The sequence below is a fragment of the Ischnura elegans genome, chromosome 7 (genome assembly GCF_921293095.1).
Source record: "Ischnura elegans chromosome 7, ioIscEleg1.1, whole genome shotgun sequence".
In the NCBI taxonomy this organism is placed as follows: Eukaryota; Metazoa; Arthropoda; class Insecta; order Odonata; family Coenagrionidae; genus Ischnura; species Ischnura elegans.
This window is the reverse complement of record NC_060252.1, coordinates 81,623,499-81,639,570: the sequence shown is the minus strand read 5'-3', so window position 1 is coordinate 81,639,570 and position 16,072 is coordinate 81,623,499. Positions and strand designations below refer to the sequence as shown.

Sequence of the window (16,072 nt, the reverse complement as noted above, 5' to 3'; positions counted from 1 at the left end):
CTCAGCCTTTCAACCATAAACCATATCGCTCTGTTACAAGATTGATTTTATTCACCTCATCTGAAGTTCAATTACATCAGCTGACCATTATGACTTTCCATAGTGGGCATTCATACCACACTGAATTACTACTGTACTGTCGCACAAAGTTCACCTAGTTGATTGTAACTCAAACGTTAAGGATCAAAATGAAAAAAATGGCTTAAAATATTAGCTATTCACTATTATTTTTGTATTTTTTGATAGGCAGAAATGGAGAAGGAATTTAGGACGCATGCCCATCTTAGAGAAGAGGATGTGGACAGCCCGCCCACTCTGGCATCTTCACGCTTCAATACTTGCCTTGACGTGGCTGTGGCTGCTGTTGTCTGGGTGATGATGATCATTGCTCAGGTGTTACTTCCAGTGGACAACTCATCACCCATGTGGATCACTTTCATTGTCGTTGGGTCCTTCCTCCTCCTCGTGGTTTTAACAGTTTGCATATTCCGTTCTTGGAGAGGCAAATTTGATCCATTCAGCCCAATTCAAGTGGGCTGCTGGTGTGATTTCTTCAGCAAACTGACTATGTGGTATTATTGGCATATTTGTGGTGCATTTATATTAACGTTACCAGCTGTGTCAATACTAACAAATCTGAAGTGTGGGAACCTGGCCTTAATGAACCAAGCTGGAAATCTGGCGCGCCTTGTCTTTGTTTCTTTGGTGCATTTTTGTAACTTCACTCAGCTCAGTTGTTGGTTACGAAGTTTTCTTGCTACATTAGTAGGATTTATTTATATTAGTTTAATTGCTTCAAGAGTGTGTGGAGACTATACTGGACATGAAGTTTTGAGTAACTCAGTTCCTTGGACCCTATACTTTTCATGGGAAATATGGCCTGATGTGCTACTGCTGTTGGCACTAATATGGTTTTTAGATCGAGAGTTTGAGGTGTCTTATAGACTTGGCTTTCATGGATCTTGGGTGGCTGCTCGAGATAAGTCAAGAGTTCAAAGCATGCGTGATCAAGCTGACTGGTTATTACACAATATCATTCCTCGCCACGTGGCTGAACAATTGAAAACAACTGCTCGATATTCAGAAAACCACAAGGAAGTGGGTGTTATTTTTGGCAGCATAGTGAATTTTGGAGAAATGTACGATGAGTCATATCTGGGTGGTAGGGAGTGTTTGCGTGTTTTGAATGAATTGGTCGCAGATTTTGATGAACTCCTACAAAGACCAGAGTTCTCTGAGGTGGAGAAAATAAAGACAATAGGGTGTACATTTATGGCCGCCTCTGGGTTGAATCCTCAGCGACGCTCTCCAGCGCACAGTCATCGACATCTTTTCCAGCTGATTGAGTTTGCTTTGGCAATGCAAGAGGTGGTTGCCCAGTTTAATCGGGACCTGATAGAGTTTGAACTCATTTTGAGGATTGGGTGAGTATGATCATTTTGCTGTATTTTTTTAGTTCTCTAATACAGTAGATTCCGTTCAATGGGTCCACCGGTTACTTGGGGCAGCCGCTTAATTGGGGCAGATCTTGAAGACCAGAACCCAATAGACAGTGGCGCCGACTCCATGGGGCCTGAGGGGGCCCGAGCCCCCTCAAAGATTCGTTTGGGGGGGCGGAGCCCCCTCAATAATTTAAGAAAATAATTAAGTTATATTATGCTTTGTGAAATCACATAAATATATTTGTTATTTTTATTTCCCATGTTTGACGATAGTTACCTTTAAAATAAATTCAACAATGTGTGTTGAAACAAATAATTATAAGGTGAAGCAGGTTGACTGAATTAAGTGGTGTGAATCATGGTAGTGTTTCGGTGCTGCACACACTGTGAATTTAACCTCTTCCCGGGGCAAAACCTCCGATATGGGCCCCCCCAATATTTTTTATAAGTCGGCGCCCCTGCCAATAGAGGAATATCCCAGAATATTCTCCGCTTCATTGGGACAGTATGCCACTTTATTGGGCCATGAGTCGGCGACATAGACTCTATACTCGCGACGAAATTAAAATTTTTTTGTTTTCAGAATACTATTTTTAAATATTTTCCTCATTTGATTTACTCTTATTTTTCACTAATGTTCAATTTGATTTACTCTTACTTTTCACTATTCTTGCCCTATTTTGAAAGCTCTTGTTGTTATACTTTCCGCAAGATGATAGGACTTTTCTTTTATAGGACTTAGTAAGAGACATTCATTCAGCGTCGCCCGAGGCTGTGAAAAATATTTTTAACTAAATTGTTATAATTCTTAAAAATGGTAATAAATTAACTAAACTCGCTGATTTATTAATCAAATTAATAGTTTAATAAACTTATGTTGCGCTATAAACATTCTTTAGTGTTCTTTCCATCATTTCAATGTTTGTTTATGCTCATATGCAGGATAGTTCGCCTAATTGGGGCAGCCGCTTAATTGGGGCAGAGTGAATAAGTCCCGATATGTCCCAATTAACCGGAATCTACTGTACTACTTCATATCTAATCTATGTACTATAAAAGATTAATTTGTATAGTTCTTTAGTTGTGCACTTTCTATTTAGTGATTTATTAATGTAATTTGGGAGTATAGAGTACTGGCATTGGTGGCCTTTATGAAAATTTAAACTAGGAGACTTCAGAATACATAACTTTTTTGTTTGAGCTTGCATATCTTTTTTTCATGAGAAGGAAATTCACAGACAAGATATGACCACTGGCATCACCTTAGGGTGGTTGCAATTGTGTGCATGATTTTGTGGAAGCTAAATGTAATGCGAACTTCGAAGCAAAATTATATCCATACTTACATAAATAAAACTGAATTCAATGTCTTTAAAACAGTGGGAACATGCCAAAGAGATTGAATGAAGAGGAGGAAAGACCAGTGGAGGAGGATAATCATGGACCAGGGATCTTAGATATGGAAATCGAGAGAGCCTTATGCATATGTAGACGAGGAAAGTCTTGGAATGGTGTAAGCTTTGAAGAATTAAAGAGAGGCTGGGAGGAGGTTTTTAGGAATAGTACACAGGATCTTTCAGAGAGGCTTGTAGCCAGAGGATTTTGTGAAGACAGTTCTAATGCTGATAGTATAGGACTATGAGCCTAATATCACATGTGCAGGGGTGCCGACTTACTAAAAATATTGGGGGGGCCCAAACTGGGGACCTTGCCCCAGTAAATTGTATAAGTAGTGAATTTTTAAGTTTTTTAAGCATTTTAGAAGAGTCATATGATCAACATTAGAACCCTGATCGCTCAAATCTCAATATCTGGACACTCCGGGGAAAATCGACAAGTCTGACACATTTTTTCCTCACATCTGTAACGAATTTTTGGGGGGGCTCGGGCCCCCTCAGGCCCCATGTAGTTGGCGCCACTGATCATGTGGTGAAATCCTGTGTGATTCTAAGCTCACCAAATTACATTTGCCATTTTTTTTTTCTTTATATGAATTGTTTGAGTTGTGAAGTCTCACCCTAAAGAAGTAAGATAGACTGCTTGCTAGGAGGGGTTGAAGAAAACCTGGATGGGATAGATGGAAGCTAGCAGGGAAGGTAGTCATAGATAGAACATCAAAAGCTTGACTGTTAACCATATTGAAGAAGGCGATGCAAATTGGGAATGGAAAGAAGTGGGCTGGAGAGTTTTATTGTTGCATCATCCTATATTTTATCATTTATTTTTATTTCGAGAATTGAGCTCTGATTACCCATTTTAATGGAGGGGAAAGCCCAAGAGGATTATCGCAGGAGACTGATTATTGTCTCAGCCATGTTTACTTTGGATTCAGTGTTATGCTTTCTCTACAACTTTTGATTACTTGAATATTTAGCTTGCCTGAAGGTGGGGAAGAATAAGAAATAAAGTTCAAAAAGGGAGAATTTTTGTTGGGACTCGAGCTTGGGAAGTGATGATATAGGAGGATATCTCAGCTAACAGATGGATAATCTAGGTCATCTTTCACATTCATCTTTAGGCACAAAGACTTGTAACGACATACGCTGTTTTCTATAGATAAGATTAGTGAGTAGTTGTCTATAGATTACTGATGATAATTACTTCCGAAGATTAACTCATTCAAAGTTAGTATGTTATCACTAAATATCCCCATAATCTCAAGCAGTTATTTATTTGAATTATAATTGCTTCTGTTAAAGTACCATATAAAGGTGTGTGAGAGATGCACTTTTTTCCCAGAAATTGCAGCTGAAAAAGGGTATCATTCGTGGATATTTGGATGTGAGGTGTCTGATCCGACCATCCCTAGTAAGCATTTTAAGGTTTAGACTACAAGTGAATACTTTCTTATCTCTTAGCACCATACATGTTGTGTAAATTTATCTGAAAAATGCTGCATAAATTTCTAATATTGAAAGTAGAAGTTTTGATAACTGTCAAAAGTCCAGGCAAACATCTGCTAGACTGTGCAATAGAATTTTAAAAAAAAATGCCTCAAAAATTTATTCCTTAAGCTCCGATGCTTCAAATAGAGGTGCGTCTATGACATGGGTGGGTCTGTTACACATGTTTATATGATTAAAATCAACTGATGTGGGCGTTACTTGGTGGAACGAAGAAATATTCATGGTGAAAACAAAAACACGGTACTATTCCACAAACTTTATTTTAGCTGTCAACTAGTTTCGACGTTTACACCGTCATTATCAAGACTAACTTAGTTATAATAGTTATTATAGTTATTAATAAGTTAGTCTTGATGATGACGGTGTAAACGTCGAAACTAGTTGACAGCTAAAATAAAGTTTGTGGAATAGTACCGTGTTTTTGTTTTCACCATGAACGTTTATATGATATTATTGGTTTGGAGTTATGGTATAAAAAGTAATTATTTTAAACAAGTAAATATTTTTTAGCGGATTTATGTTGGGGCTGATGTTATATTGTAGAACAGCATGAGGTTGGAGTAATGAATGTTGCATACGTTTCTTCATTAAAAACCATTCATACTTTTAAGATAAATTACGTATTTCTGAAATACGATAGAACTTTATTCCATCATGTCTTGGAAATTGCTTTTGAAGAAGTTTCTTTCATTTTTTTTTGCCTGAGAACAGGGGTGCATGTATACGTTTATTTTAAGTCTGACTGAAGTCTTTAAGATGGCTATTTATCTTTAAAGATACCCAATGATGGCTTCTTGAATATCTCTTACACTTAAGCTTTCTATGGAATACAATTTATTTGATATACAGCTGACTCCCGATTATCTGGCTGCAGTATATCCGTGCATGATTTTCACTCTCGCTCAATAATTTCCGCGATCTTTATAAAAAAAAAAACGGACGCAAAATCACGTGGGACGTGTATCCGTGATCACAGGTACACATCCTGCAGCAGCTGCAACCTGGGCAACTTGTGCGAGAGGTGACTACATGGCGTGGTGCCTGACAGTGTAGTTTCCGACGTCGACCAGTGGTTTTGAAGCATTCGTGCAGACCACTTTTCTGTATCATGATCACAAAGCTAAAGATGTGTGGTTTTCTAAACCATGCCTTACATGGAGCATTAACCCGCCAGCACCCAAAGTTTTTTTAAATCACACATCGTTTATTTTTATAAAATATGATACATATGAGCTCAACACAATGAACACAATCCAAACTGACTGAATAGGAAACCTTCTACTAAGTTATGTATGATCTTAGGTTTTCCCGGCGTATCAGTTACAGAAAAGTTTCTCAGGTTTTCCACCGGTTGATGTCATCCATGTCTCCCGACGTTTCGATCTGCGACTTGCTGATCATCGTCAGGGGATCTTCCGAATGCCGTTCTTCAAAATTTTTCCCGTATATATACACTCGGAAGAACGGCATTCGGAAGATCCCCTGACGATGATCAGCAAGTCGCGGATCGAAACGTCGGGAGACATGGACGACATCAAACGGTGGAAAACCCGAGAAACTTTTCTGCTTTTACTAAGTATGTGCACCACAATGTATGCTAAAATTCACGTATTATATGCATTGCAGGAGAATAGGCTCGGCACTGTGTTGGGTGCCATATGGCACCCGTGGGCGTTGATGGGTTAATAATACAATTACAACCATGTTATCGCCGCTAAAAAGATCACCAACGGGCAAAGAAAGCTCTCAATGAGTCTACGAAGCACTAAAAAATATCAGAATAAGTGGATAAATAATAATGCATTGTTTTTTTTTGTGTAAATTATGAACATGACAAGACATGAAAGTGAAAGTTTGGGTTATTCATGTTTTCCGATTATTCGTGCTGTCTCTCCCCATCATTAGCCCAGATAATCGGTGGTGTGCTGTAGTTGTTACATTTGAAGCATGTTCTTTCATATTTGAATTTATTTTTTTGCATCAGCTACAACCATGGTGATGTGACTGCTGGAGTGATAGGGAGTTCAAAGCTTTACTATGACATATGGGGTGATGCTGTCAACGTTGCCAGTCGCATGGATTCAACAGGAGTTAATGGGAGAATTCAGGTTGGAGAAGCTTGCCTACCTGTGTTGTCTCAACAGTATGAATTCGAGCCAAGAGGTTCTGTGTATGTGAAGGGGAAAGATCATATGAATGTATTTTTACTGAAAGGACGAAAAAATGGTGATTTTAATTTGTAGTGCCAATGTGGCATAAAAAGGAACTTGTAAGTTTTCAGCCCTCCTGCTAAACTTTTCAGTCAAATGCATGAGATATTACCATTTTGTCTAACACTACGTAAATTATTTATATGCTATTTTATTCATTATTGTATTTATATTTTTACTGTTATTTCAATTTTCAAATACCTTTACGTCATGCCAATCATTGTCCTCTCAACTGTTTTAAAATAGCCACATAAAGAAATCAAAATTTCATGTATCTATGACTGTATTATGAGGGAAGTCCTTTTTTACTTCCATGTTTACCTTTGATATTCTAAACCATATTGGTGCAAATATTTACTTCTGTTTTAATTTGCAGACTATATAAGATGAAATGAATGGCATTTCAGATTAATTAGATGCCATCAATGTACCTCCTATTCTTAAAGAATACTATTTCTTGTTAAAGATATATTCTTTTTATAATATTTTAAACAAAAAATGTGTAGCAATGTGAATATTTTAATTCAAATCACTTCAAAACCAATGTGAAGTCTGCAGCTCCATCTGCAATGTACTCATGGTATTAAAGAAATACTCCACTTTTAATAATTTGGGGTTATTTTGATTGGTTTGCAGCAGTTTAAACAGCTCAAAAAAATGTACCAACTTTTTATTTTCATGGGTGTGAAAATTATATTAATCATCCTATTTATCTGGAATTCCATGCCACAACGATACTCTCTTGAGTACAACCATAACATGCACTTATACTCTCTTTTACTACAAACTTGAATGATGCCTGTTAAGTACACCAGAAGGAAAAAAGTGTTTTATTTTTGTAATTCATTAGTACGAATAAGTTCATTATTGAACTCCCGCATAATTGTGCCCAGTTCAATGACACTCTTTAGCCTTCTGTATTCTTCCAATCAGTGTTGCCTGAATTTGAAATTTTGCACTGCATAACTATTTCAGCTCTTAATCTATGCATTTGACATGCAATAGTTGTGCTAGCGATATTTCCCAAATTAAATTTAAATATTTATATATTTTTTTTTTTTTGCCCTTGATAAAAAAGTTATACTGGTGTCTCCCAAAGTAATATGGCCTGATGATTTTTGATTGCTAATTTTTCAATTCACTTTGAAAATTCCTTGGTGAAATTAAACCATTTACTCACCAACTCTGAATGTCTGTAGGTTTAAAAGTTCCACATCAGTGATTCACGCAACAGAAGACTGTGGGGTGAACACTATTACGAATGAGGTTTTTGAGAATGATCGAATGGCCTGGTGTCAAACATTTTGGCCACCATTGCTAGATTAGGGTTTTTCCCTATTGGCAGTGGTAGGCTAATAGGAAATGTAGTTCATCATGATGGAACAATGATTCACAAGGCCCTGCCTGCCTCCTTTTTTACATAATAATGATGGGCCAAAAAGAACCAGTCAAAAAAAATGGCTCTCTGATATTTGTTTGAAACAGTGCATTTCTCTAAAACTCTTATTTTCGATGTGGGTATTGTATTGGTCTGCACTTCACTCGAATTGCATACTCACATTAGTAGCCTATGCTAATCGATGTGTGTTTTGAGCAGGAGCATATTTGCCTACTTACTCCAGTGAGCGTCTTACAAGGGGAATACACGACCTTCGCATCGCCGATCGAGCTCAAATTTTGCGATTCGGTAGTTTATGGGTAAAAATGTAATATGCCGAAGCGAGACGACGCACTTCTCGTAAAATTCCGAGAAAAAAGCAATTACAAATCGTAAAAAATGAAGGTACGCTATATTAACTCATTTGAACGCCAATGGTTAACAAGTGGGCGACAGCCTAGTGGATACGGTATCCGATTGTGGAGGTAAAGGTGATGAGATCGATGCTCGCTCAGGGAATTTTTTTTTGTGTTAATTTTTAAGAATTTTATTGTTTAAATTTTTAAAGTTCGTTTTCTTATCTTCGTTACTACTATGGAATATAATTTTAAAAGAGATCTTTTTTAATATTTAAATCAGGAATGGATCAGCTTGGGATTAGGAACTGAGGATGAAGGGTGGATAGTAACCCGGCGTCGGCATTAGCCTGCTCTTAACGAAAGGCGCCAAGGGGACCACGGCTTAACGTCCCATCTGACGGACTGTGTACTGCACAACTATAGTGTAATCCACATTACACGCAGGGATTGAATTTAGGAATGCCCCTTAATTATTTACCAAGATTTGGATGTGGAAGGCCAGTACACTGCCTCACCACTCCAGCTAATCCTTTATTTGCAATTTTCAGGATGGAACGCATCATAAAGACATGCAAAGCAAAGTGATTTGCGGCACCACGAACAAGCAGAAAAGGCGTTTTTTCCAAAACTGCAACGACTGTCCATAATTTTTGAAGGAAAACACACGTCATTTACATTACGAAAAATTGTCTCGTGCCAGCGAGCTTCGAAGTTAACCATGCATATTTTAACATGTTTTGGAAAATCGGAGCACTTATAATTGGTTATGAATTAACGCATGTATTTTTATTGCTAATTTTTTTATTAAAATTTGGACCAATAGTGAAAAGAACACCTGTTTCACATTATCAAAAGCCTCTTCTAAGTCCACAAATTTGATGAATGTAGGTTCTTTCTCCTCCATTCTCTCCTCCAGGAGTAGCCTAAGGGTGTGTATTGCTTCTCTTGTTCCCTTGTTTTTCCTTAAAATTAATTGTCCTTTTCTATTCTCCATCAGATGATCCTTGTTAATACTTCTGATGAAAATGTCATCAACGAAACAGCCCTACTGAAGCTCTTTTAACGTCCTTTTTGACTTCACTTTCCACTTCAATTATATGCGGTGCAAGCTTATTTCCACTGTATAAATCTTCCAGGTACTCTTTCCATCTCTTTGACTTGTCTTCATTTTCAATCAGAAAATCTCTGTTCTTGCTCCTAATGGTATTGCATCTTGAGCTCTGTTCCTTGAAGTGGTTCCTCACCATTGTATAGCCAGCTTCTAATCTTCCATGGGAGAGAAGGGATGGGCAAAAAATACCAGTATTCGGTAGTACCGAGTACTATTTTTTTTCTACTTCAGTAGTACCGGCCAGTATTTAAAAGCGCACTACCGGTACTAGCACTAGCGGTACCAGAAATACCGGTAATAGTATGGCCGGTACTTCCATAGTGCTGCTATGTTATGTTTTATTCGTTTTATTAATCCACTATAGTTTTAGCTGCTATGCTATAGCAGCTAAAACAATTGAGTGTAATTAAATTTCAAGCGAAGCTAATTTTAATGAACAGAAATATTAACAAAAAAGGAATAATTAAAAGTAGGTATACTCTTTTTTAAGAGTAACAGTATTCTCTCTTTTTCTAAGACCGTGATTATACTGCATATATTCGTGAGGATTTGATTACACGACTTGAATATTTCTCTATGAATGTAAGATTCCATCCCACTTTGAAGCATCAATTAGAAATAATAAAAAATCTAATTAAGTAACACTTGCACAGTAATTTTACGATAGTTGAAGCTAAATAGCTAACTGTAAAAAGTTCAAAATTTAGAACTGATATGTGTCTTGACGTGATCCAGAGGAATAGCAAATACATTACTCAAGCCAATGAAGAATAAATATGAAAGAATTAATGTTCAGCTCCAGAGCCACTGTAGGCCCACACCCAATGTGAGTTATGTCATTCGAGAGGGCTGCTGCCTTGCCTTTTGCAGCAGATTTGATATCTTGCCAAGACTTTAATGAGATATATCTGCCATGACACCACTATGATGTTCCATTCATAGCTATTAGCATTATTGCTATACAAAAATTTGAGCAACACTTAATTGACTGAAAACTTCTTTATTATTTATGCATCGAAAACGTTTAAAACACGCCGCGTCAATGATTCGTGGTTAAAAATGAAAAATGCGCGACTGTAGTTGACCCCCTGATCGGCGCACGATAAACTTTTTGAAAAATATGTAAAAGTACTGCAAAAATACAATTTAAATGCATAACTTTATTTGTACTTACACCAAAAAGAATTTATAAGTGTAAATCTATTGACTATTGGGAGTTCGTCGGAAACTCATAAAGGGAACGGGATGATGAATTAAGAAGTCAGTAGTACATTCTACGACATGCTTTATTCCGCTCTACAAATCGTCTGCGCCTCCTCCAGGTGCCTCCCGATCGTCAAACCGTCATCGCCTCGTGCATACCGACCCATCACCCCCACCCCTTGAGATGAGTATTTGCTTCTATTGTGGGATTGTGAGTCATCAACAGCGAGCAACGAAGGGAAGCCAGCGAGAGGTGGGGAAAATGCAGAGCAGTCACTACATCACTCCCCACCCAAAGAGAAAAATTGACATAATGGAAATTTTTCTATAAGTCATGAAAGAATCTTAAAATGTCATTTGGATGTCCAGCCAGCACAAATAATAGAATTCACCAAAGAATACAAAGTGATACAGTGAGTACAATCTCTGCTGGCAGATAATTAGATAACAGTTTACACACAGTTAAAATATCTATAATCCCAATCAATAACCCGCCTTTGTCAGGCACTTGTCGATGAACCCTCAGAACACCCAAAACAAAATATAAAGACAATAAATCTCATATATATCTTTATCTTTATTCATCCACGGCGAGGATTGGCCCTCGCGGATGCTGTATACAACACATTTATGAAAACATTCAATACTACGTATACCCATAATACCTCATCCAAAATTCACAAAATTACTCTCTCAGACCATAACCACAATTTCTTCTACAATGAAAATGCAAAGGAATACACACAAAAAGCCATTTCAAATTAACACATTAGTCCAATGTTTTTCACGAGATAAAATAACCGTCACAATCAATCACTTTGCACCCCTACCCCAATTCAATACCCCTGTGATTACTACATATCTTAAGCCATAACGCCACAAGTATGCCGTGATGGCTCCCAGCCAACAGGCTAATAACGCAATTAACAGCGTAGAGCACACCATCTTCTTCTTCTTACACTACTTGCGGGGGTGCAAATTATAACCCGCTTTCATGGGGGAATTGCTCCTCTCTCTGGTCCTTGGTTGATACGGAGGGAAAGCTCGGTGGTCCTCGGGATCTCAACGCATACAGGGATCTGGGCGGGAGGGGTGGAGGCAAGGGGCAGGATATGCGCTTGCCGAGAGCATCTTGTTCTTCAGAGGTGGTCACCACAAGGGGGTTTGGGAGGGCAGTGGGGCTAAATGTTCTCTCTTTTTCGCTATCAGCTGTGCCGGCTGGCGACATGCTGTCTGCGGGGCCCGGCGATGAGGGGGGACTCAAGAGCGGGAACGGAAAGGGATGGCTGGGGTGAAGTCTTCGCCTTCCTCTGCTAAGAGAAAAGCGTCGGTGCGCCGGGGGCAAACTTCACCGTCGAAATCACTCCATTCCCCCAAACTTTCCTCTTTATTTTCCGGCGCACTTTTCTGTTGTCTTCCCCTCTTTCTCTTCCCAGTGGGAGGGGGCGGAAGTGAGAAGTGGGTGGGATGGGGCTTAACACGATCACGGTGAACAACCACTGTGCGGTGCTGCAGTTGCAATTTTAAATTAGCGGGTGGCAGCATTTCAATTACCTTTTTAGGTCCTTTCCAAGGTTTGAGAAATTTCTTTACCTCCCTTTTGTTTGGGAAATTTCTTTACTCCTCACTCAAGGAGGGTCACTCAAGTAAACGAGGTCATTCACCTGATAATGTCTCTGCTTGGTGGCCTTCGCAGACCTTGCTTGTTTCCGATGACCTCCTTGCTATTTTTATTACATTTTTCCCACATTTTAAGCAACCTTTCATTTAAAGTGGCAACATAAGTGTTGTCCAAAATAGGGTGATCCCGCACTGCACACTCAAACGGACCCCTCATTTTCCTCCCGAAAATTACCTCATATGGAGAGAACTTAATGCTTGAGTGCCAGCTGCTATTGTATGCCGACACAGCGTAATCTAGCCACTTATCCAAATCACTTGACTTACAGTTCACGTAATGGGAAAGGATTTGGGTGACTGTTCGATGCACTTATTCCACTCTCCTGTTGCGTTGAGGGTGAAAATGGGAAGTTCTCAACTTGGAGATTTTTAAAAGTTTGGCAACCCTTTTGAATAAGTCAGTTATAAAATTACTTTCCTGATCGGTGAGGAGTCTACATGGCACACCAAATATAAGTATCCAATCCCTCACTAGAGCTACTGCCACCATTTCTGCCATCTGATCCCGCAAGGGTATCATCACAAGGTACCGCGAAAAATGGTCGATTATCGATAATACATATTTATTTCCTAAATCAGTCCACGGCAGGGCCCAACAATGTCCAGCGCAATAAATTCAAATGGCCCATGAGCCATGGGCAGAGGGTGTAAAGGGGCTTTGCCTCTACTGTACGGGCTCCTTTGCTGACACATCATGTAACCCTTAACGTACCCCTCGCAGGCCTTTTTCCAACCAGGCCACCAGTGCTGGTCTCCTACGCAGGCGCTCGTTGCCTTAAATCCCGAATGACCTGACATCGGATGGTCATGGTTTAAGACTTTGTACCCGTGCCTCTCTCGGAACAACTATTTTGCTCTCTCCTCGATCGATCTTACAAAGTGGGCCCACAGTGAAATAAGTCAATATGGCCGATACACTACTTCTTTCATTCACACTATATATATAACAGAGGGGAAGGGAGAGGAGAGCGGTGGCCGCGAGAGGGAGACAGGCTGGCTGTCTCGCAAGTGCTAACTATCAAGGAGTGCGGAAGTTGGTGTTGAGATACTATATCGGCGGCCACCCAGTTACTGCAAGACGCCCGTGCCGTTCCGGTAGCCATCTCCCCAGTGTCTCCAGAGAGCTCGGCCTGGGCAACCTGACCTGTCATCGACTTCCCGGCGGTCATCCTACGCTGGTAAACTCTCTCGCACAAGATCATTACAAATTGATTGCAGAATTGGGGGTGGGCTGGGTGAAGCATGGGTTTCCCGTCCTTTTAGTTTTTTTGTTGGGTCGCAACGGCACTTTCGCTTATGCTTCCGTGCTCTCGCTCTCGTAATCTACCCGCAACCGAGCTCAGCCCATGATTTGGTTGGTTCTGTGTAATGAATGGATTCTGTGTGTTGCATTGTTTTTTTTACGTGTGGTATTTATTAGACCAATAAATGATTATGTTACAAACTTAGAGTCTCCGTACGTCCGCCCCTATACCTGCCACGTATTTCATGGAGAACCTATTTCACGGCCCACTGCCGACGATGCTAGCCTGGCACATTAGCTTTATATTTCAGTGTACCGGAGGGACGGCGCCCATACGTTTACGAAATATATATATTATATATACACACTACTTCATTCATTCACACGATGCCTTAAGTGCAAACACACGTATAAATTCATAGGTAAGGAAAGAAAGGGATAGGAACATAAAACAATTAATCTGACTTCGATTTTGGACGATGAAACCTTCTTTCATACTCCAATCTAACTCATACTTTTGACCGTATACAGGCAACAATGCGAAATATCCGCTAGAATATTTCACCCCTTTCAAAAAACATTCATCCAAATTCTTCTTATAATCCACAGATTCCATCGAAATAATGCTCGAACGTTTTATAAATGCCTCACTCCAATAATAATTCCGGGATTTGTTGAAAAAAATGAAGTCATTATAACGCGTGGCGCCAATAGAAGGGATTACACTACCAAATATTATGCTTGATTTATAAAGCAATGGGTGTCAGAAAGGCTCTCACAAAATTTTTATTTTGAGCGCTGAATTATTTCGCCCCTAGAAGAGTTTGAAGTTTCAACTTGAATTCCGCGCCAAAAACGCATTTCTCATGCGACGCGATGTTGATGACGTGTGAACCTCATGATATCTGGATTCCATTGTCGTATACGTTATTTCAAGTATAAATCAAAATTAGATAAAACGGAGAATTTAAATTAGTGGGTGGAAACCTTAAGTATACTGTTGTGTGCCGAAATGTGAATTTACCTCTCGTTAAACACCAGAAAAGTATTTTTTGTGGCGCCAAACGATCGAGACCCAGGAAGGCGGTGGTACGACGCTGCACGGAGACAGCATATTCCTTAATAAATTAGCTGTTATAAAATCGTGAGGGCCATTTTAATGTATGTCACTTCTGCTTCTTAAAGTTTCCATTGCTCCTTTTGGCGTCTTCGGCCACATATCGCAAAAATGTCGTATGTGCTTGAATACCCAGATGGCACAGAATCCTCCGTATCTAATTCGTATGCAGATAGTATCCATTGACGAAAAGCGACGGAGCGGTAGTCAATGGATACTATCTGCATACAAATTAGATATGGAGAATTCTGTGCTATCTGGGTATATACGCACTGAAGGGGAAATTTTCCTTTTTAATTGCCAATCCCAAGTAGTCATGAATGTCGGATGAATATTGGCCCAATATATGCTTCAGCTTGGCACATCGGCCCCTCGTTGCCATCATTCTGCCAATTTCCCAAGTAACATTTTTGGTTGGCCCTCTGTTGGCAGATGGTGGGACACAGCGGTTGGCCCATGGTATGATTTGGCCACCTCGCCAACCGTATCCCAACCAACGATTCTCCAACGATGGGCCAACAGAGCATTACAGTCGGGCCTTCGTATTCCCAACCCAAGGCCAACAAATCTCCAACGATATACCGTTGGCCCTTTTACATTCTGCCATCCGTTTCCCAACAAAAGCTATATTTTACTGGCATTTCTCATTTTTATAGAATGAAAGTTAAATTAATTTACTTTCTCACTTGATATGATACCGGTAGATAGAATCTTTACCTTTAACTCCCTATAAATCAAAATGAAATTAAATACATTAACAATCAATGCTATGGGACAAAGTAAGGTTACAGTGGTTAAAAGTGGAAAACAAAATATCAATATCAGTTCAGAAGGTCCCCAGCTTTTATTTTCACAAATTAGGACAATTTTTATTAGGACAAAATTAGGAAAATTTCATCAGCACCTTTCTATATTACAATTTGGCACTCACAAAAACTGTCCATCTTCTTCATAGGGCAACAGAACACACTTAGATAAAATCTGGGTGGACTGAAATTTGCATCCAGGTACTAATTTTTTTACTACAAATATACCAATGGTACCACTTCTAAGAGGTAATTCAAAGAAATCCTCCTTGTCACACTGCAAGATGTACACCCCTGAGTTATTTGATTCAATTGCCTTCACAATTCCTATTCTCTGGTCTTTGGTAACGAAATTTTTAAGTTTAGTCCATTTTACTTAATTGGATCAGTTATAAATTAATTAATCCTAACACAATGCTAGATTACTTATAGCATAGTGTTAGGATTAATCAAATATCCCCCAGAAAGCCGTAAAACTCGCCATTTTGAACCATTGTTCTTAAAACTTTCCTGGAGGACGACCCCGCAACTCCTGCTTTCCCTAGTGGGTATGCAATACTCCCACACTCCTAAGTATTACTTGCGCCTAAACCCCCCCCCCCTATTGGAAAATTCTT

The 16,072-nt window shown here is 39.3% G+C and overlaps 1 protein-coding gene and 1 long non-coding RNA gene across 4 annotated transcripts in view; one reads left to right on the top strand and one right to left on the bottom strand.

Moving 5' to 3' along the window:
- The window catches only part of LOC124161893 (adenylate cyclase type 9), a 36,314-nt gene extending 29,147 nt beyond the window's left edge, over positions 1-7,167 (top strand). For all 3 annotated transcript variants that reach the window (XM_046538151.1, XM_046538150.1, XM_046538152.1), the window contains exons 11-12: positions 247-1,424; positions 6,333-7,167. In XM_046538151.1, coding sequence (XP_046394107.1) covers positions 247-1,424; positions 6,333-6,591 — 1,437 coding nt within the window. In that variant the 3' untranslated portion in view covers positions 6,592-7,167. The remainder of the gene's footprint in view (positions 1-246; positions 1,425-6,332) is intronic.
- A 3,507-nt stretch (positions 7,168-10,674) lies between these two features.
- On the bottom strand, positions 10,675-14,267 carry LOC124162243. The gene is made up of 2 exons (XR_006865516.1): positions 11,266-14,267; positions 10,675-11,178 (listed from the first exon to the last, which is right to left on the bottom strand). It is a non-coding gene; the product is annotated as an uncharacterized LOC124162243 (long non-coding RNA).
- Positions 14,268-16,072: the final 1,805 nt, after the last annotated feature.